Source organism: Oryzias latipes, chromosome 12, assembly GCF_053564925.1.
Source record: "Oryzias latipes strain Hd-rR chromosome 12, Olatipes_Hd-rR_3.1".
Lineage (NCBI taxonomy): Eukaryota > Metazoa > Chordata > Actinopteri > Beloniformes > Adrianichthyidae > Oryzias > Oryzias latipes.
Window position 1 is genome coordinate 18830416 of NC_136248.1, and position 22829 is coordinate 18853244.

The window sequence follows — 22829 nt, forward strand, 5'->3', positions numbered from 1 at the left end:
GACTTTGTTAAACTGCAAGGCCGCGCAGCCTGATAATTGTTGGATTGTAAACGACCTTAGCCAGGAGCCAGGCAGAGTGACATGTACTGTCCTTCAACTGTTTGTAAATGACTTAAAGTTTGAGTTCATTTACTTCCCCTTTATTGTACTACTTGCTTACGTTTTGCTTTACTGTTACTTTTTAAAAGCCACAATGGAAAAGGAAAAGAGCCACATGTGGCTCCAGAGCCTCAGGTTGCAGACCCCTGCTCTAGAAAAGGCTTGGACATTTGTGTTCTTCTAGCTTTCTGACACGAAATACAAACTTGAATGTTGTCCAGATTTGAGTTGCAAAAAACAAGCAAATTAAAGCAAGAAAAACATCCCTTCCAAACTAAAACCTGTCTCATTACTATGATGTTCCAAAGTTAAGTGAAATCTAAAACTGACAGAAAAAAAACTAACTTGAAATCCAGAAAAATAACTTTGATGATAATCTGCTGTTTCATATCATAAATAGATATGTTGTATCTGTTTTCTTCTTCATTTTTTCCTTGCTTTTTAATTGCTGAAAATAAACTGATCAATCAATCATTCAAAATCAAGATGAATTAAGAATAAAGTTCCCATGAAAGAGTTCTTTTATAACAAACATTTTAAATGACCTTTACTCTATGCAAAGATAGAAAACAGTCTATATATGCATTGAATAGTTCATTTATCATCCTCATATATTTATTTATTTATCCTTAGATAACTCACCTCCATTAAAGTTCCATTCATCTGGTCCCTGCAAACACAAGAGGAGTTTGCTCAAACACAGATTCACCTCTGTCCCATCATTTAGTTCCAATGGCATCTGGCAGAAATCAACACACCAAGAACACAAGGCCTAAAACAATATTGGAAAAATAAGCAGAAAACAAATCCGCACCTTTATCAACTCACACTTACATTTTTATGCACACCATCCTCATCTTTACCCTATGAAAGTTTTTTTTTTCAATGCAGGATAACCGTCTTGGATCAAAGACAAAATGCACCAATGTGTTGATGTCCCTCAGGGTTAATAGTTTTGGAATGATCGGAAAAATGACTGTCCAACTCCAAAAACGCACGTAAATGTCGGAAAAACTACAAATCTTTACATGAATGCAGAATAACTTTCTGTATCTAGACAAATGTTAATTTATTTGTTGTGGACCATATGGGACTATCATAATTACAGGGAAAATAAAACATTAACAAGGATTATTAATATTGTTTATTCCAATTAGGTGCAAATATGTCACAAAATCACATCTCAACAACATAATTAACTAAAAAGGAGCTTGCAGTTGTCCACCTGGAAAGCAGAATATATGGTAATAGCCTTATATGCAAGAGTGCATATTACAGCAACTGTTGGAAGTATGGATGGATACAAAGACACTGTATGAGCACGGCCAGGGGACAATTGCTGTGGCTAAATGGGTTACGGCAAAGTCCTGGCACAGGCTGGGGACCTGTGCCAGGACTTTGCCGGATAAAATTCAGGGTTGTGTCAAGAAGGGCATCCGGTGTAAAAGTCTCTGCCAGAACACCTGTGAGAATTTGTTCAACCTGTGTACAAGTATGGATGTGGAGAGATTTTCTTTTTGACTTTGTATTTTGTGTATTATTGCTAAATGTGATGTAAACTTTTGTTTGGAGGTCAGTGATCTGTGTTACACCATCAGGTTAAAGTAAAGTAGTGTGACAGTTTGGAGTTGCTGTGAGCCATTCACTGAAGAAGGATCTTTAACTTTTTGTTCCTTATAAATATGCCAGGAGGCTACAGGAGATTTTTTTCTCAACATCTTCTATTCAACTCTGACTTTTCTCTTCAGACTTTTGGAATGAACAATGCTTTTCTTTGTGCTAATCTAATCTTTGGATCTTTCTTTTTTATTCTCGGTTTGATCTGGAGATGGTTGTATATTAAATTATTCTCACTAAGCAGCAATAAGTCAAGACATGGGAAATGTAGGCAGAGTAAATAAAATAGAATCCCCTGCTGAGTTTAAACTTTACTGGATTGTCTTCACCTGGATGTCCAAAGGCTGCAGCTAAACAACGTAACCTAAAAGTGACATCATATTCACAGCTGGGTACATTCGCTTTGCTGCGTTTGACGTGTGGGATGGTCATTGTCCATGCTGTACTTGACTTCTAATTTTTATTTTTTAGAGTTTTTAGTAGTTTTGCTGTCTTACAGTGTGTTTTCCTTAACAAAACAGGAAAAAATGCTCATCACTTTTCTCAAGTTAAAATAAAACTTTTTATTTGAATACAATCTGCTACAAATTGCAGTTTTCTTCTGGCATGCATAGTTTCACATAGTTAAGACACATAAAAATCGTAAAGTAAGACTTCCCTTTTGGAGAAAGATCTCGACGTCAGAGCATGCATATACCTCTGTTTCTCCCCACCAACAGTCTATTAGGGATATGCCTCAGTGACCCACACTAACAGATTTAGATCCATATGGAGTTCTTGAAAACTGTCTTTGGCTTTTTTGTTTGTCTTAAAGGAGCACTGTAGCGCTTCCTTACACATAAATGGTGAACAGGAAATAGAGGTCAGAGCATTGGGAAGAGAGGGATGACACTAGTTGACCAGTTCATTCTGAGGTATTAAAGCTAAAAATTTCAGTTTCACGCACATGAAAAAAATTCTCAGACAAGTGACCCACCAAATTTCTTAAACATGTTTTATATAAATGAATGATATGATTGATTTATCAATAACTCCATTGATCAAGAAATTCAGTGTGTTCCATTGTCCTGTAGAGTTTCAAACTCAAAAATGAAATATATAATTAATTTAAAGCTGATGACAATAGCAAAGATGAAAAATGTCCAGTGGGAGAACAACAGAACGTACACATGTGACACTAAGATTTACTCACTGGTTTTTGTTTAGAGAACAGAAAGGTGCTACTTTACACCAAAGAGATGCTGACCTCAAGTCTCTCTCTGTGACTTTATGTAATGACAGTACGAGAAAAGACACGCTATGCACAAACACAAACCGAATAACATGAAATAATTCCATATTGCAATTTATATTTGTGCTTTCTGTAACGTTTTAGAAAACAAACAGGATCAAACTTTAATGTATGCTTTTTGCTGGCATATTTAACTGACATGATCCTAGTTGCAACAGTCAACAATACTGACAGCAGCTATGGGTGTCATACCACCCTTTATCCGAGGGTTTAAAAAAAAACAAAAAAAAAACTAGCTTATCTTTAATAATTTCAAATACACTGTTAAAATGCAAAAATTGCAATAGTAGTCATTATTTTCTGTAAATATCAGCAGCAGCGTGTTGTTTACAGTGATTCTCTTGACTGCAGCAGTCAGTCAGTGTGCTTCAGTTTGGCAGTTTCAGGACAAAAGTGATATGTCAGCATATTCATTGACAGTTAAAAAAAATATATCCATCAGGAATGTGAGCCTCTTGAACTCCTCACAAGACTCCGGAATGTGTTGAAGAGTTTTCTGTCTCAGACGGAAACTCACCGAGACATCATCCGCACAAATTCTGTGAATCAAAGACACAAGATACACTGTTTACTTAACGCCTGTTGTGATTTACTACTGACAAATGTAATCCCAATAAAAACGTGGCTTTTTTTAGGATGCACGATGCAAATATCCCTTATTTGACAAGTTTATAGATTTCTCAAAAGGCTGTATCTTTTAAACAGATGCCAAATTTGGTTTTTCTTTTGGGAATCAGTAGGCATAAATACATTCATAAATTGGTTAGAAAAATTATTCAAAATATTCAAAAATCTACTGCTAAAAAATGAGGTTTTTGTTACTTTGCAGGTCTGTCCTAAAATTTTGACAAATTTGCAAATATAAAAAAGAAGAGATAAAATAATGCTCATAAAACAAAACTCTTCTTTTTGTTCTTGTTTCTCCTGCAAACTAAATCTCACAATTAAACACTCCACAGTTTGCATTCTGTCTCAAATGATCTTTTTAGCCTGAGAATTTTTAAAAACTTCCCCTAATTTTTAAGTGACTGTATACAAATGTTACCATAAATGTAGCAGCATGTGTCGGAAAAGGCAAGAGTTCTTAATATTTTTATCCCCTACAGCCTGTGTGCATCTTTTCTCAGTAGGTAATTTTTGAGTTGACATAATCCCTTGGCACACAGATAATCTGACAGACATTCCTTCATCCCCTCACCTCGATAACACCATGGAAATGTGACGTAAGGTAAAGACGTGCTGGGATTTGAATGTGTATTAATCTGTAAGTGTCTCACATACAAACATTGGGGGAATTAAAACCATCTAAATAGGACTAATAGTGTCAAACAAACTGGTGTCACGGTGTGTTTAGTTAGTGCAATGATTTTTAATCCTTTTGCCTTCAAAGTCCACGTGTCCATCTCCATTTAGGTCGATGTCTCGCAGAATGTCCTCCAGATCCCTGTGTCCAACCTAAGAAGTAGAGAGAAAGGTATGAACGTCTGTTGGTCGGAGAGAGAGAGCATTTACAAGTGAAGAGCACAGACTTAAATCAGTTGGACAGTGATTGATGGACTGCCTCGGGGAGGAAGGCAGAGTCCTCTAGCTACTCTGTACCTGCTGTCCCAGAAGTTTTTTCATCGCCTCGCGAAGCTCTGCTGTGCTGATCTGGCCGTCTCCATTAGTGTCAAACTGAAAATGACCACAAAAAAAAAGAGATTTTGAAAGAAGAATTAGCTTGACATGAATCATGTTGTGACACGTGCTATTTCTAGCACCATTAAACTGCCAAATATATCAGTAGAAGACATTTTACTGTCATCTCCTCTTCATTTGGCTATTAATATTTGCCCACCTCCTTAAAAGCATCTCTCAGTTCCTTTACACCAATCATGTCGGCTGTTTCGGCCAAAAGTTTGGGTCCCATGAGTTCGACAAAGTCCTCAAAGTCAACATGTCCTCCTACTGGTATACAGATTAAAAGCAATAATTAATCACTTAGCATCTTTAAACAGAGTATTTCCTAAATTCTCACTCCAATCATCTTTTGATCCATCCTAAAAGTGTTCCTAGTGGTCTTTTATAAACGATTATGCCATTTTTAGCCAAAAAATAAATAAAAACTGTCGCAGAATGGCAGGAGTTCATCAGAAATCTGCCTCAGAGTTAAGTACAGTTGGCACGGAGTAACAATTCCTTCATTTCCTATAATTGTATTTTATTTCTTAATTGTATTTTATTTCTAATTTATTGTTTTAACTGTATGTTTTTAATGTTATGGTGCCCTTTTGGCCCAGGTCTCCCTTGAAAAAGAGATTTTATCTTAATGGGACTTCCTGGTAAAATAAAGGTTAAATAAACAATTAAACAGTAAAAGTCCTTTGTTTACACGCTCTCCCACTATACAGCCCCTCACAACCCCAACCTAACACTGGTGGTGCAACAATAATTACAAGCAATATCGGAGTTATCCAGCCGTATAGATTTGAACCAGATGTCGACTCAGATTGGGAAAAAAAGACATACATGGATCTAGTCGTCTGCATGCAGATGCATCCAAATAGAGCGGAGCAGAGCGCTATTGGGCTGCCGCTGTAGCTCCTACGTCATATAGTCGCCATAGGCTTTTTCAAACTATTTTTTCCCCGTCTGCTCTTGATTAACAACAATGCGAATAAAGAAATACTCAAAAGTGCTATTAAAATCTTTTATCTAATTTTCTTTATATAAGTGTGCTCCATCAAAACACATAAAACATGATTTTTATTGGAGTAGCTCTTATTAGTTGGAGAGTGCTTTTCTATGTCCTTTAGAAGTGTTTATTACACTCATTTATGACTCCCAAATTGAGAAATTAATAGAAAATATTTTCCAAAACAATATTCAAATGAACAAAATGAAGGAAATATTTACAGTTCATGTTAATCTGCTGGCTCAACTCTATCAGCTCCATCTCTGTTGGCATGTATCCCATTGTCCTCATGCAGTTCCCCAGGTCTTTGCAGCCAATGAACCCATCTTTGTCTTTGTCGAACTCCTTGAAAGCCTCACGCAACTCTGAGGGATACGAAAATTTAGAGAAGTGATCAAATTAATAGCAAAAATACATTTTTGTGTGTGTTTGTGATCAAATATATCCCAACATACCATCCAGTTCCTCTGGCCTCAGCTCTCGATCCTGTGAAGGACCAAAGCACAAGGTCAGCGTCCAAACTGTGCTGACATTTTTAAAAGACAGAGCCAAGATCCAGCATTCCTTAAACAGCATGACACTGTGAAGGGTAGAACAGCAACTTCCAGTTCATGCCAACCACTTTCAGTCGCTTCCAATTTGACAGGAAGAGCTCATCAGAGAGAACACAAGGTGAAGAAGACATGCTGAGTCCTGGCTGTGATATCCACAAATCTGGGATGTATTTGCCATATGGATGAAAAGAAAGTTGCTTTCAAGGAACCTGCATGCTTTTATTTAAATTCTCATAAAAGGAGGGAAAATTGTAAAATAGCTTCCTTGTGCGTTCTTTATTAACCGTTTCGCTTAATTACATAATTCAGTCCCTGTTTATCGAGGGATGCCAGCTGGTTCAATTCAATTTTCTTTTTTGAAAGAAGACAAAAAGTCGGTTTTCTGAAGAACACAGTCATCATTTAAGGAGCATTTTTGTTCAATTCTCACCTAATAGGTCTTTTTGCCACAACCATTATGTAACACATCTTCAGAGACACATAAACACTCCTCCCAAAAGGATTTCAGCTTGTCATTTTCTAAGCACCACAATTATTCGCACTTCTTAAAGCTAATAATATAGAGTGATTTGGGGGGTTGATTCTGCACCTAGGTGCATGCACTGATCTTTCTTGGCACGCATGCACATATTTTCTGAACTCACGTACAGCCTGCCGGCTCTCAGCGAAGCCCTTGCGTAGAAAGATGCATGCAGGCCCCAATACGTTGTGCATGTTGGCTCCGCTCTGGGCCAGGGCTACTAGTGGCTCAAGATAGGCCCCCCCAGATCCCCCCTCATCACAGGAATGCACTGCTTTGTAGTTCTTCTTCTTGTCCTGGAGCAGCATCCAGGGTGAGAGGTCAGATGTGGGAGCAAAGGGCAAAGACAGGGGTAGAAACTGTGACTCAGCTTGTTGAGGCATGGTTTCACCAAGGAGCCAACATGGAGTTGGGAGGGAGAAGATGCATGCAGATGTGTTCGCAGTGGGGTTGATGATGACAGACACTGGACTGTCATCCAGAGAGGAGGTGGGAAAGAGCTCAGCCAACCGGATGTATTAACCAACATCATGACACAGCAACTGATGCAATGGACCATCACCACCCTGATCTAAATCCCTTTTGGAAGCTTCTTATCAGGACACACATCTGTTGGTCTCTCTTTGCAAGTTTGACTGACTGCCCAACCTACTTGCTTACCAGACCTGATAACTAAAATTTCTAATACAATTCTTGATCTGGTTATTCAGACTAGATTGAATAGAAAAAGAAAGAATTTGCAAAAAAATTGAATTTCAGTGATGGTTTGATTTACTGCTGCAGTTGTGGTGATTCCATTGTTTTCTGCAGTGGGGGGGAATTGCAAAAACAATGATAATAGAAAGTGGCTAAAACAGATTCTTTGTATTAGTTTCATCACCCATGACTGTTAATGCACCAATTTTTTGCAATTACAGCATTGTGAGAGAAAACTGATTTTTTCCCCAGAATATCCTAAACAAGATCCCCAAAGATTAAAGTGAATGCAAAAGCGTCCACCTGATTATGTAATTTAATTTGTGAAAAATAACTTTTTTTTTAGTAGTTAACTATGTGGCTGTATGAAGTGCAGCAAATTACTCATTCTTTTCACCTAGAGCTACTCCACAAATAATACATTTTGCCTTTACTTTAGTTAATTTTACAAAGAGGTAGGCCCATAGTTATCTGCAAAATGAATTACAGGCTAAATCAGCTATAAAATTATAATAGCTACACAAGTGGATGTATTGTTTTATTTTTTGATTCTAGTTATTCCAATTCCAGGAAAAGCTACCGATTAATTAATCATAATCAGGACTAACTACTTGGTAGTGGACCAAAAACTAAAAAATCCTGAAGCCGAAGTCAGACAAAATTAAACTTTTTGTTTCAACATCTGAATGAGACGTTTGTAAGCAAAAGCATTGCCCAAGTGCATGCACATTACAACTTTAATTATTTCTTTGAAATCCTCAAAATGTTGATTTGAGTCAGCTTGCAATCAATTTTTATATCTCACTGCTTAACCATGGGGCAGTTTAGCTGTTGCTTTAAATCTTTCTGACATGTGCCTTTACCATTTCATGTAGCAAAATTAGGAATTTGCATGCGCTATATAAGATTTATACACGCACTTCATTTTGTGTTGCACAAATGACCTCCACATTCCATCTGTTCCCATGCCAGTTTGTGCATTCCTGCAGTTCTAGCTACAGAAACGGATGCCCATCGGGCAATCTGAGCAAGTGATGCATGGAGCAGTGTTGTCCACGGTAAAACCGTGCCAGAAAAGTAGTATGAAGCCTCATGCTAATAGTTATATAATATGAAAGAAGAAGCCATGCACACTAAAGAGGAAAAATCTGATGGAGTTTGAATCATTGGGGTCAAGTAAGAACTTTTGCAGTACTCCAAACCCTTTACGAACAGATGGCATCAACAGTTGCTTGTCATATTGAGCTTCCTCAAGGATGTGCAGCTGCTGATATGAAGGAGAGGATGTTTGTGGGGCTGTGCAGTGCTGAGAGCTTGTTCAGATGTTTACAGATGTGAGGACAGCAGCAAATGCAAGAGATTCACTGCCAAAGTTATTGCTTTTGTAAACACTCAATACAGAGATTTGAAAAAATACACTAATGATCTCTTTGAGCTCAGGTCAGGAAAATTAGCCCCCCCCCCCCCCCCCCCCCCTTTAGGAAAGAAGACACCCCAACTAGTTTAAGATTTGATTAAGCAGATTTTTTTATTTTTATAATTTTTGTAACAAATTAGCCCATCGGTGAAAGATCATGTCTTGGATTATGACAACAAGCCAAAGCATCATAAAACTAAAGTTTGAAGTCCTGTCATAATTCTCCCAATTTTTTACAGCAACACAGCACTCTGTTCATTGCAGCCTGGCAGTGAAATGTCAGACAGAGACCAGGGATCAGTCAGAAGAGATCAGTCAAACACAGTGGCCAGTGGTCCAGTCAGGAACACACCATTACACAAACATGCACCGGGAGTCAGCGGAGTCAAGGAGAACACAACGGGGTGAAAAACCTCAGAGCAGAGCTTACCTTCTTGCTGAAATGTTTGAGAGACTTTACAGAGTTTCCCATCGCAAGAAAAATTTAAAAGTGCAAAAAAAGTCCCTCGTCTTTTATGTTTTCTGATAGTGCAAAGCCAGCATGTACGTGCACATGTATGCATGTGTGCTATCATGTGTTTCCAGACATGCATTAGAATAGGGGGTAAACACAAGGGAAGAGAGGGTTCATGGGGTCACTTTTGTCTACGATTGTCTAGGGAAAAAGTCCACAGGAAGTCTGGGAGAGGGGGTTGGGGGAAAAGATGAAGGCAAGGCGGAACCTGGAAGCTAGGGTGCTGAGCAGTACAAGGAAGGGAATGCAGAGACAACGGAGGAAATATGCAAATAAAAAAAAAAATCAAGGTTGTTTCAGAGCAACATCAAGGGAGAAGAAGCATGCATGTGATCAACGCGAGATGCAAGAGCCAGTATTAGAAAAGCAGGATTGCTTAGTCCTTCCATCCTCAGATTCTTCCTCTCTCCCTCTACCCCCTCCACCCTCTCTATCTCTCTTTGTGCATCCATCAGTTTTTTTTTTTACCCCCCCCCCCAACTCCCACTAACTCCTGATTTTTATGATGTCCATGCAAAGGTGGCAGAAGAATATTGTTCGAACAGTCAAATTACCTTCCTCTGAGGAAAATGCTGCAGGCACTAATCCAAACATGTGCACTCCCATTTACACACACACAAACAATCACACACACCCGACTAAACCCACTTGGATGTGGGGCTATGGAGCTAAAAATATAACACGCTTTCTCCCCCGCTCCCTTATTCTCCATACTCTAGCCCCAGTATCCATCCCTCTCCAAGCAGAGGCATCACAAAGTCATGTTAAGCTTGAAGGGCTTGGATTCAGATCAAAGCCAAAATGTGCAAAAAGTGACACACGGATGCTGAGCCACTGTGCTTCAGGATGCAAGCCAGCATGTGCAAATGCAAACACACACGGACAGGCAAAAAGAAAAAAAAAAGCCTGCTTACAGTCTGTCTCTTCTTCACAAATGTATCCAAAGCTAGGGCAATGCATGTAAAATCTCTAAAACAGAATGTATGCACATTTTAGGATTTTACTGCAACATTCCAAGTCTACAAATTCTTTCTACTTATTTATTCATTCTTTTTTTTTTCAAAAGCATTTTAATTACCGTACAGAATTTCCTTGCATGAAATGTATAACTTAAATTTCCTTGCAGAAAAGTTAAGATTACCTTGGAATTCTGATCATTGAATGTAAATAAAGCCAGAAATATCTTTTTAAATGGTTGGTTTGATGTTTTTTTTACTGTCAGGATTTACTCTGTAACAATTCAGTCAGACTTAGGGGCAATAATTACGTCTACAGTTCCACTGTGAGAAACCTTGGAGTTTTTTTTTTTTTTACTAAGTTTTGACTTTAATTCCTACTCAAACGAGTCTAAAATATGTTAATAAAAGTACTAATTTATGTAACTTGCATTTTCAAGAGAACCTGCCTGCAGACATCAACAGACAGAACCAGAAGTCTTCGACAGAACCAGGCCCCCATATTGCTAAAAAAAACCTTTATTTTAACTGGTGACCCTAACAGTTATAGTTTTTCCATTTTAAGATTTAATACAAGGGTCTGAACACCTGACTCTAGAGCCATCTTTGATGGTTTAGCTTCCAAATCTTAATGTTAAGTCTTAAGCAGGGAGGAATTGATTATTTGGCATGACTTATCAATGGATTTGAACCTACAACTTCTCTTTCTTTGAGTAGACACTCTACCACAAAGCCACCGAGCTGAATGGAATTTTCTTCTCCACTGTTGCCTCTTTCTTGCTCAGCATGATTGCACTAAAAACTCTTCAATATTATCCGTGTGTCCTTTATACGGACCATTATCTTAGCATAAAAATAAACTGGCCTTGTTGGAATTATCTATACTGATTCTAAACTCCATATTTTAAAAAGAGGATGTTATTATCTTTAAGTGTAAAACTTTCAAACAACCTTTCTTGTGAACAAGTTTTTTATAAATTACCTGAATTAAACTGTCACAGGTTTGGGCCAGTAGGAGTCTGCTGCTTACTGTTTTATTCTGGGAAATCAAAAGTGAGAATCCAAGCTAACATTACATTTTGCAAGTCAAAAATTGTAAAGAAGTTGATGGCACGTCTGTTTATATAGTCTGATCTGCACCAGCAAATTATGGTAACACCAATGATCCGCAAATACCTACCCACTAACCTTTAGAGGTGGAAGGGGCAATATAAATAGCCAAAAAGCATAACAATACACCTCAGTGATCATTTTGTCATTGAGGCTTACTATTTTTTAGAAAATAATTGTGTCTGAAAACTGACCATTTCATACTTTCACTGTGCATTACTTTTACAGGAAGAGCGGGGGTAACCAATGTAGCTACTTGGAAGATAATTACACTTTCTAATGTATTCAAAAAAAAAAAAACTGGGTGAAACTGGTGATAAAACATTTTGGCTTCATCATAACTGACAGGCAGCATCACTTTTGCCATAGTAGTCAGATGTGCAGCAGTCTTACACTTCAAAAGAGCCAACAGGAACTGCCAGAATGAACAATCGGATACTTTTCACTTTTCAGACAGTTTCCAACAGAAAAAAAAACATGGTTTTGTGGACCGTAATCCTCCGAAAAAGCAGAGTGTACCCTGTTGTGTCAGCTCTGCTGACCTGAGAAGATTTCAGATGCCAGTTTGCATCAATTCTGCATCTGTCTGTCTTAGAAAATAAGAATTTATTATTTATATTGTCTGTGGCATGTAATATGACCTGTGTGCTCCTATGGCAATCTTTAAACAGGATTTAAGATGACAGTAGACATGTTGCACAAAGTTTTTAGTTTTACGTAGAAAATTGCGCTCCCTTTGAACATGTATAGGGGGATTGAATAGACAATATTATTTCTGGGCTTCCACTCCGACCATCTTTTGATTCATTTTATTTTATTATTTCATTCTATTTCCCTTTTTATTATGATTATTCTGTTCTTTGAAAAAATTGCATAACCTGTGTTGTTTTCAAGGACATAGTTTCTGCAGAGCGGCAGAATTGCGAGTGCATCTGTTTTAGACGCTTTCCCACTAGCTTACAGCCCCTTGCAACCCCAACCTAACATTACCATTGCACCAAAAAGGAGGAGAGAGATTGCACGTCACATCTATAAGCTTTCGCATACTGCATTTTTTTTTGTCTGCTCTTGATTCACAACGACTGAAATAAAGAAATAGAAACACATTTTTAGGCTTAATTTTCTTGATATTTGTCCTCCCTAGTGAGAAAAATGGGACAAGATGTTCAGAACACCAAAAACACAATTTTCCTCAGAGTGGGTCTTAAAGTGATAACTTTGTTTCTTTTCTTTTTTCAAAAATGTGTCTTGGGAAACTCATTTTATGGTATTTACTTGAAGCTAAAACCTGAAAACAAAACACTTCAGTCAACTTTAGCCTTTTTTTTTTTACTTTCCATAGAATTTCCTTGACTTGTCTGCAGAAATTGAGGATTTTGTGTTGCGACATTGCAAAATCTTTGGTTTCAAATAATTAAACTAATGTGTAGAAGCCCTAGCATTAAAGGAAGCTTTAATATGCCAGCAGATTAATGTCAAACCTATCTTGGAGTTTAAGCTTGAGCTCCTGGATCATTCTGAGCATTGAAGGTCAGACGCCCCCCCATCACTTTCTAAAGCAAAAGTCTCCACAAAAGCTCTGCTTGCTTTCCTTTAGAAAAGTGTTTATCAGAAGCATCCAAACCTGAGATGAGATCAGCCGTAACATTATTGTTCATCTATATTCTCTCCTTCTGTTCAGCCTTGTCTGCTATTTGAACAAACACATTCACGCCAAAGTCGTTTGAAATCTCGCTCCCATTCGGGATCGGCGCCACTCTTCTGCGCTTCTCCGTGCATGATTCATCCAGCCTCTCACCGGAGGCTCATTGTGAACTTCAGAACACATCAGACGACAGACACAGGAGCCGTCAGCTCTCATAAAGTCACACCACAGCATGCACGGCCGTGATTTTCCTGTGTCATTCCCTCTTTCTTTTTCTTTTTCCTCCCTCCTTCATACATTTAATCACTTCCTCAATAAGACACAATTACTGTGGCTACATCGACGCCACATACCCAACACTTTAAAATCAATGTCAGATCTGCGTTGCAGCTTTTCATGGCTGTAATTCAAGACTATAATTCAAGGACATCAGCACATGCACTTGGCAGGAAACTCATTGAGGGAGAAAAGATGAATAATTATCCTTGCTAATCATGGAAGATGTTAGAGTCAACTTCTACTAAAGTCATTAACAGTGTTAAATCAAATGAGCCCTGCAGAAGAAAGACGAAGGAGATCAGCGTCACAAGTTCTTGTGTGCTCATCAATTATTAGGGCATTAGCCAATGTGTCTATTTTAAAACTAGATTTGAAAAAAAAAAGAAAGGGTCCACTCGTGTCTTCAGCTTATACCCCCCTCCCCCTGATGGATTCACACAGAAATATAGCATGTGATTATTTCTGTTTGTTACGTTTTCATCATCCAGTGAAGCAAAAAACACACATTTGCGTCATCGTCATGTGCTTAGGCTGAGACGTCACACTTTTATCCTACAGCTGATTAATCCATGTAAATAAAGTTAGCTGTCATTGTCAGACTGCAGTCTATTAGCTGTGTTGCGTCAACAGGGGGAAAACCAAGACGTCTGGTTTTCCAGAGCGTTAAATCTTTTTTCTCAAACTCTGTCTTTCTTTTCGGCAATAGTGTGAATGCACTTTGACCGATGACGTGTTTGCAGTGACTCAAAAAGTACATTTCCGGTATTTTTCTCAATGACTTTGTGGCAAAAATCTACAAAACATTACTGTGAAAAGGTAAAGTAAATAGAATGAATAGACTGTTTCATTGTGTCCTTCAAGTTGGCAGATTTAGTTTCATCTTTTCTTCTCTATAAACACCTTTTCTTTTCTTTCTGTGAGCCTTCAAGGTCAATGTGACCCAAGCAACAGGGACAGTAAAGAAAAGAAGTGATTTCCAGGAGGAAGATGAAGAATAAAAAGCTACAGGGCAAAAAATCAAAAATAAACTAAATACATTTTTCAGCTTTCATGGGAGAAAAAAGAGAGAAAGACACTTAAGAGTCACTGAAGAATTAGCTTTTCCTTTGCTTGTCAGAGCTGTTAAAGACACCTCAGCTGTCAACATCCTGCTCCTGTATGTTTCCTCGAAAGCCTTGAAAGCAACTCATCCCTCTTTTTTTTACTCCTTCCTCATCCCTCCTCTTTTTGTCCTTGCCTGTTACTTTTACTTTTTTTAACAAATGAAAGTAACATGAGTCTCCCTCTTCTCAGTCACATTGGAACAGTTCTTGCACCCTCTGCTGGTTAATTCAATTCCAGGCAAAAGTAGGAAATCCCATTGGTTAAAGAATGTCCAGCAGGTGATTTATTTTTGGATAAAAAATAGAAATATGACATTGATTTGACATACAAAAGAACAAGAGCAAGAAGATAAAGAAAATGATTAAATGACAAAACTAAACATATAACTACATAAATATGTGTATTTCTTTGAGTCTCATCTGTGAAATACTAACATTTTTAAATTGGAGCTGTCATTTTCCTAATTAAAAAATAATTTAGTGACACAAAATTTGTCAGGTTTCCTTTAAACCTGACTCTCCTTTTTTAAATACGCTACAAACCAGTCTAACAATCCTCCCTGTTTATTAATTCTGTCTTTATATGATAGCTCTATACCTTTCATTAAAGATACAACAAACACAATTTCGGAAATCATCTTCTTGCCTTTAGCAGAAATGTGATTCATCACAAAATAACTTTTTTCCAATCATGCAGACCTAATGACTAACAACTCTCTTCAGTCCACAGTAACCTTGTTGTCTTTGTCTCAGTCAGTCAGAATGACTTAAATTGTTTTCTATTTACAGTATTGGTCAATGTCATTTCTTTAAATTTTGGTGCAGTTGCATTTTTGTTGAGAATTTTAAAGCTCTTTCAGTTTTCTTTGTTTGTGTTTTGATCCACACAAATGGGAGTTTAGCTCACTTTTCCCATTTTCTCTCAGGTGTTTTATCAGTCAAGGTAAAAGGGCACTTTGAATTCTGCAAGAACTCTCCATGACACGCAGATAGATTGTTTGAGATGTGTGGAGGTTATATTTGGTAATATTTGAGAAATATTGAAAAAAAAAGCTATGACCAAGACATTTCACGTTCTTTCACTTTTCTTTTCATTTTTATTTTTATTTAAACAGGTATTAAATTTTTATACTTTCATAAAACCAAAACTTTTGCTTTTTAAAATCTGTACTTTTGTAGTCATACCAGATGTAATTCTTCTAATTAAACTTCATTTAAAATCCATGCCGTCCTTGATAAAAAATGTGAAAAAAAATGTGTGTGCAGAAGACAAGGAACAGCAATCTGCACTTTTAGAGTTCAAAATGTCAGCTGACACCAAAATACAGATAAAGAAACTGATTCATTCATGAAGTGGTGATTTTTTAAAAGTTTCTTTTTTTTAAAAGTGTTCCTGGTCTTTTAATCATGATTATGCCATTTTTACCCAAAATAAAAAAAAAACCTTTGTCATTTTCTAGGACATCGTTCCTGCAGAGTGGCAGTTCATTGGAGTTGTGGCAGGACTGTTGGCGTGGAGTAAGCCTACCCTCATTTACCATCATCCCTTTGTTTACACTCTCTCCCACTAGCTTACAGCTCCTAACAACTCCAACCTAACTTTAACCCTTGTGCTATCTTAGATGACCCCACCATTACTTTGACGTGTTATCCCTACCTTGACAAAGGTGGATAAAAGTGGAAAGATTTCATGTAATCCATGGACACCAGTGAATTTCACAAAACATTGAAGAAAAAAGGTTCAGAGCACTGTCTAGTGGGTCTAGATGGCCCAACTCCCAATGTTAAAGTGCCTAGGATAGCACAAGGGTTAACGGTGAAACAAAAATAACTAGCAATATTGGAGCTTCACCAGTAGTACAGTATTGAGCCTGATACCAGCTCAAATGAGAATGACACACATGGATCTATTTGTGTGCAAGTGGATCCATCAGAATGAAGAGGAGCAGAGAGCTTGGGGCACGCCAACTGTAGCGCCTACGTCACAAGCTTTTTCAAACGAAATGTTTTCATTTGCTCCTGGTTCTCAACTATTTTAATAAAAAAATACTCACAAACACAATTCTATACTTGATGTTCTTTACAAATGCCCTCCACCATGAGAAAAATGCTACTAAAACATGTTAAAAACACCAAAAGCACAATTTTCATTGTAGTGGGTCTATGACACATCTAAAAAAGCATGTATTGCTGACCAATAACACTGGACCTTTTTGTCATAATGATACTTCAATCATGTTTGCTTGGAGCAAAATATCTGCTTCTGTTGGAATGCACTTATTCACCAGTAATTCTAATCGTCTCTCTCTGCTATCGTGCTTGCTAACATATTTACATTTTCTTTTTTTTTTTTTGCCAAGACGAGAAAATAAAAGACACCTCGCTGAGCTCGGGTCTCTTGTAATCAGGTCTCTGTGAGTTATTTTTAGCTTCTCATAGGCCTGCTCATGGCAAATGATTTCTGCTGGGATTGTACACACATAGAGTTACGCAACGAAGTCTGCATGAAAGAGTATTGGGAAGTTTCAGAACTCAGCTTGGATTTTCTTTGATCCTGTCATGCATTTTTTTAATAAGGCATGGCAGCATTCCCTCTTTTTTTCCTCCACTTTTGTGTCATTTTCAGTTTTGTTCTTATACGTGTCGTCCTCTCACTAGCCATTTGGGGTTTTCCTAGATGAAAGCTTGTACTCATTCATAAAGTCATTGTGACCTCGACCACTTCAAATGACTTTAAGGAAATCAAAAGTTTGCTCATTATAAAAATAAAAGCTGAAGTTTCGTGGGAAGCAAATGTTTTTTCCTGTTTTGACAATCAGCATCATCATAAATTTATATGTTTTTTACTTTTTCCTGAAATCACCAAATTTCAGCCAAACTTGATTCAATACTCACAGATATAAATGCCAAACTATCCTTTCTTCCCACACACAGCAGCTCTGGAAACTATTTATAGCTCATCGCACACTGCATGGATTTTGCCTCACTGGAACCCCCTAAGACTGATTGAAGCTTTGGCCTGGATTGAGAGGAGTTATTTCTGGAACACATTAACACACGAGGAGGTAATTGTCTCTTCTTGAGCTTTTTATCATCAGTACAAAAAAAAGAGGGATTTCAGTGAAACCCGAAAAGGACATGGAGAGTAGACGGAAGACAGTGGAGTATAAGGAGAAACTGAATTTCATTTGTACCTCATAACTGTCTCAAATGTTGTTTTATTAGTGCATTTGTTTGTTTAGATGGCACTTGTGTTAGTGCCTAAATGACAAGTCCTCATACTTGGAACATTTTCCACACAGCGGGTAAGCTGATCCCCCCCGCAGTAGCTCAAGTGATAGTCACAATGAAAGCTGCTGCATTCATATCAAGAAAGCGTGAAAGTAATGGACACCAGGAACATACAGGAGCCAGATTTGAACTGAAAACACACATCCATTTTTAATCTGTTTAGCTTGGGTGACTGCAGGTCCTGCAACTGTGGCTTTAGAATTTCCGGCTTCACCTTGGTCTCACCTGAGATACCCCACCTGCTGCAGAATGATCTGCAGCACTTTCTCTGCATGATCATCATGCAGTTTGACAGTTTTGCAACCACCGATGTCACTCAAAGTCTGATGTATTCCTTTGCATCTCTATAGCATGCTGTTATTCCCAAATTTTCTTACACTTTTAATGTTATAAAATTAATATTTTATAGATTATTTTTACTTTTTGGCAAGAAATACCACTACAATACCAATACTGCTCAGAGCAAAAGCACTTAAAATATTGATTACAAATTGTCTTGTTTGCCATTTTAATCTACAGATATGTAGTCTGAGACATTTTGGGGATTTTTAGATTTGAGGTTGCTTGTTGGATTCCTCTGGTTTAGTGCTCTCAAGCCTCTTACCTGGCCAAACACTGACTTCACGATGGGATGGAGGCTGGAGTCGTTCTCCGAAGCTGTGCTGAGTCGTTTGGATGTGCGTCTGAGTGCGGGCTGCACAGATGTTTCCGCAGCTGGGTCCGAGCTGAGGCTGGACAATGACCCGGTGATGACTCTGTCACTGGCCTCGAAGAAGAAAGCCGCATCCTCCGGGTGTTTGGGGTAGGATGGAGTCGGGGAGATTCTCCTGTCCGGCCTGGAGCCACTCTGGAGAGGAGGCTGCTCACCTCTGGAAGAGTCATGATGATGGGAATGTCTGGATCTGGAGGATTTGCTGCGCTCTGTCTGCTGCCGGTTCGTTCTGTGCCTGACGTCCTCCTGCGTGTAGCCGTCGTCCAGGTGACTCTGCCGCTGGGAGAGACTTCTCTGCGCCCGCTGTTGATCGCTTGAATTTCGGGAGTCCCCGTATCTGGGCTGGCACAGGGGTCTCCGCGCACTGGTCTCGCACTGATCCGTCCAGGATGGATCGTCTCTGCCTCCAGCTCCGGCGGGAGGATGGTGAGCGCGGTGGCTCTGGTGAGGAGGATCCGAGTGCGCAGACCTGCGGTTGGTTCTCAGCAGGGAAGTGGTGGACTCACTTTTAGGAATGGAAGAGCTCATTATTATCGTTTTCTTTTCCGGAACGACAGAAGTGATGGTGCATGAGGAAGGGTGAGGGTCTGGAGAAAAGGACGTCCTCCGCACACGTGCAGATGATGAAGATGCTCAGTCTTCACGCACATCCATGCGCTCAGCCATCACTGCAGACTGCAAAGAAGAAGTTGGAGCCACCTGATCGAGTGATGAGGATGCTCCCGGTCAGCCTGACTCTTCACGGGGCGCTGCGAGAACTTTGCATGGCAGTCGCGTGGCAGCGTGTCGCGCACAGTCCACGCACGAAGTTCATTAAGATCCTCATGCGTCACCAGCTTTGATTTCAGCACAATGAGCCTTTGGAATAAAATGTAACTTAGTCTTTTTGTCCTCATTAAAGCAAGCAAATTTGAGCTTTCCTGACATGATCAGACTTTTGGACCACCAGAACCATCTATATCTGCCCAACAGGCTCTTTCAAACCCGACAGATGACGTTCATTTCAGTGTTGGTCATTCAGTGGAACAAACAGGCAGATTTGACCAAAATAAAAATAACTTCTTTGCCTCACTGTGTCAGCTCTGCACTGCGCTCACCAACACATCAAAAGCAGGATCTGAACAAAAGTGAAAGACATTTGTTCATTCTTATTCTGGATTTTCTTTATTTCTTCTTTAACAGATTTAGTATTGCAGGAGGGAAAAAAGCAGAGCATAACATAGAATGTTTTATTTGCCATATTTTAAGTCATTTGATTTATACAGAGCCCCTAAAGGGACAAAAGTTAAAAGAAAATAGTGCTGGTTTCCTGTGTGCTTGTGAAAGAATCTGGTGTGCATATCCCATCAGGGGTTGTCGCAGCGAATTCATTTTCACTAATTTGCACAGGTGGTTTGGCAGGGAGTTTTTTATCAGATGACACAAGCCTGTATTTCATCTGGGCTAGGAACTGGCACAGGGCCCCGTCTGGCTACATAGGGATTAGCATGAAGGGTCTTGCCCAAGGACCCACACTAGATGAATTCCATTGGGACCTCCGGGAGCTGAACCCTGATTTCCTATCAGCTAGTCCCACACATAAGCCAACTGGGCCATCCAGCCACACGATAAACAAACTGGTCGGCATGAGAAATGAAGGCATGGGCACAACTTACTTTCTGGAGAGAGAAACCATTCATTTATTTACTTATATGTTCCTTGAGGCTCTGCACTAAAGGGACATAGGGTGAAAAAAATAAAAAAAGTACTGGCACTGCTACGTACCAGAAAGTAAATTGTGCCCATGAGTTTGTTTCTTGTGTGCATTAGAAACCAGTTTTACTTTTTGTCACTTCTATGTCCCTTTAGGGAAATCTGTGCGTTAGGGCCTCCTTACATTTACATTTGACGATTCTGAGCTTTGGCTTGGTGATTTTTTTAGAGGAGCTATTATGTACCAAGCCATCAAACATTGTCAACTTCAGCTGCAAGTTGGCAACTCCTACAATTTTCCAGAATATTCATTTCATTCCTTCACCCCTGCCTGTAAGCATGCGGAGTTGCTGCCAACGTTTTTCTCGTAATGGCTGATCATCATCATCATGGTATCTTCCTTAAAACAAGCGATTTGATAGAATAAGTTCAAATTTTAATCTTAAACTTCAATTTGGAAAATTAAACTTTCTCTTTCAAAATTTTCTGAGCCAAAATGTTGTGTCATTAGTTTCATTGTTTTTGCTCTGTAAGGAACTCATGCTAACTGAGGTCTGTAGAGTCTGAGATGAAGCTCTTTTTGTTCTGCTCATTTTATTGGAATTAGACCAATCTGTGTGGACATCTCCAAAGGTTGACAGCTATTTATTTAGCTTTCTCCCTTTTTAATTAGGAAACTATTAAGATATTTTGAAAAGCAGGTACTTTCAAATAATTTAATGAAAAGGACATTCAGGGATCATGTCTAAAATGAATGCACATATATTTGTTTCCTGACAGTGTGTCTACAAGTCAGATAAAGTCCAGATCATTTTAGTTAGGAATCCCTTCCCTTTTAAATAATTGGTGATTGGTGACAAACAGACTGTCACCGGCTGGCCTTTGAGCAGTGGGAGTGTTAGTTCTCAGAGGTCAGGTTAAATTAGTAAAGATCTTTATTCTTCCATATGTATTTGCCTCTGACTTGGCACCAACACATTCACAAACCAAATAGACACTCGCCACAAAAATTACAGGTGGTTTAAATACTAATTAAGCATACCATCTCCTCCTTCCTGGAGGGAGTTTTACTTTTCCTGAAATCTACAAATCATGTAAAAAGATTAAATTCCTTTATTCTAAATTCCTTAAATAAATTCTAAAATCCAATTCATCTTTATTACTCTAAATTAAAATATCAAGTAACATTAAAACAACAAATATCGCCCAAATACAATGACTTCCCCCCTCAGGCCTCTGAATAGATTCTCCCGGAACCTTAAATATAGCTCTGTTCCTAGGGGAAGGGTTTTGCCAGAGCACTCTGAGGAAGACAAACTCAGGTGAGTACATCTTGCAGTCACACCTTATCTAATTATAATGAAAACTAGGGATGGGAATTGAAGCCCCATGAAGCCTAATTGTGGTTCATGTAATTGTGCCGGAAAAATGAACCAACCATTCAGGGCTTTGAAACCACACGGAACAGCGGCACCTGGTGGCGGACTGGGCGTATATCCTTCAATTAAGCTCCTTGCAACACTTCAATGTGGAAATGATAATGAAAAAATGTAAAAGGAGTTACGTTTGCTGCGAGAAGTGCTTGACACACCAAAACACACATCACATGAAGTGAAATAAAAGCAAAGCAAATTACAACAAAGAAAAAGTAGAGCACTAGCTTTGAACCCAGAATTCCAGGATTCAAACGCTGATTATTCCAGTTGTCTATTGGTACTGAAACAACAATCTTTTACCATTATATATTGGTACAAGTATTTTCCTTATAAACAATGTTCATAGTGAATTTTCTTATTAGGAGAAACCGAGTTGAAACGATCCTGAGCCACAGTACTTTTTTTTTTTTTTTTTTTTTACCAGGAACCATGTTAAAGTGCAATGAACTGACGCTGATTCCAATACAGGGGAAACAATAGAACTTGTCGGGAAACGTTCTGGATTCATTTGTATTTACAGAGAATAGCGTGCCCAACTGTTCAAACACAACAAGTGACAACGAAGCATTTGGCGCTTCATACGTCATCAACCACGTGATCTGCGCTAGTTGACACACGCCCCGAAACATTGTGCCGAACCTCTCTGCTTCATGAAGGTGAAACACGTGCCGTAGCGTCTTTGTCAAATGGGCCATCCCTAATGAAGACTAACATTCCTTTCTTCCAGGTACAGCTGCCAATTCATCTACACACGACACAGGAAAAATAAAAACATCCAAACCCTTGTTCAAACCTATAAAATGTGCCATTTATTCCTGTTTTAAATGTTACTTTTTAAAATGTTGTGTACCCACGTACCATACCTACAACTTTAATAAAGTAACAAAGGAGCTCTTTGCAGACCTACATTTATTCACTTAGCAGAGACTTATTCAAAACTACTAACATGCTTCTTGCTGTTAAGAGGATTGTTGGATTGGGGGTCTTGTCCAAGGATGCAATGAATGTTAATCTTGGGATTTGAAACTTTGAAATCAATCAATTGTGGGTTGAGTAACTCTGACTGGTTACTCAACTCACAACACAGTCAATGTCATATTCCAGTCTTTCCCTTTACAGATCAAGCAAAGTCCGCCCACAGTATGTGATTCTTCATCGTGACTGAAATTGCCGTATTTTACTTACTACTACTTTTACTTACATACTTGTAAGTTTCCATGCAC

General features: G+C 38.7%; 1 protein-coding gene across 5 annotated transcripts; it reads right to left on the minus strand.

Annotated features, from left to right (window-relative positions):
• Positions 1 to 2254: 2254 nt before the first annotated feature.
• Positions 2255 to 19253, minus strand: cabp1b (calcium binding protein 1b). Of its 5 annotated transcripts, none has more exons than XM_020707692.3 (8): positions 18371 to 19253; positions 6884 to 7051; positions 6137 to 6167; positions 5903 to 6046; positions 4845 to 4954; positions 4607 to 4681; positions 4390 to 4462; positions 2255 to 3546 (listed from the first exon to the last, which is right to left on the minus strand). In XM_020707692.3, the coding sequence occupies exons 1-8, from the start codon at positions 19004 to 19006 to the stop codon at positions 3521 to 3523; spliced, it is 1263 nt and encodes a 420-aa protein (XP_020563351.1). In that variant the 5' UTR covers positions 19007 to 19253; the 3' UTR covers positions 2255 to 3520. The 5 variants fall into 5 exon arrangements, with proteins under 5 accessions (XP_020563351.1, XP_078811983.1, XP_004074844.1 ...); XM_078955857.1 differs by lacking the exon at positions 18371 to 19253 and adding an exon at positions 9937 to 10075; XM_004074796.5 differs by lacking the exon at positions 18371 to 19253 and adding an exon at positions 9299 to 9756.
• Between the last annotated feature and the right edge of the window lie 3576 nt (positions 19254 to 22829).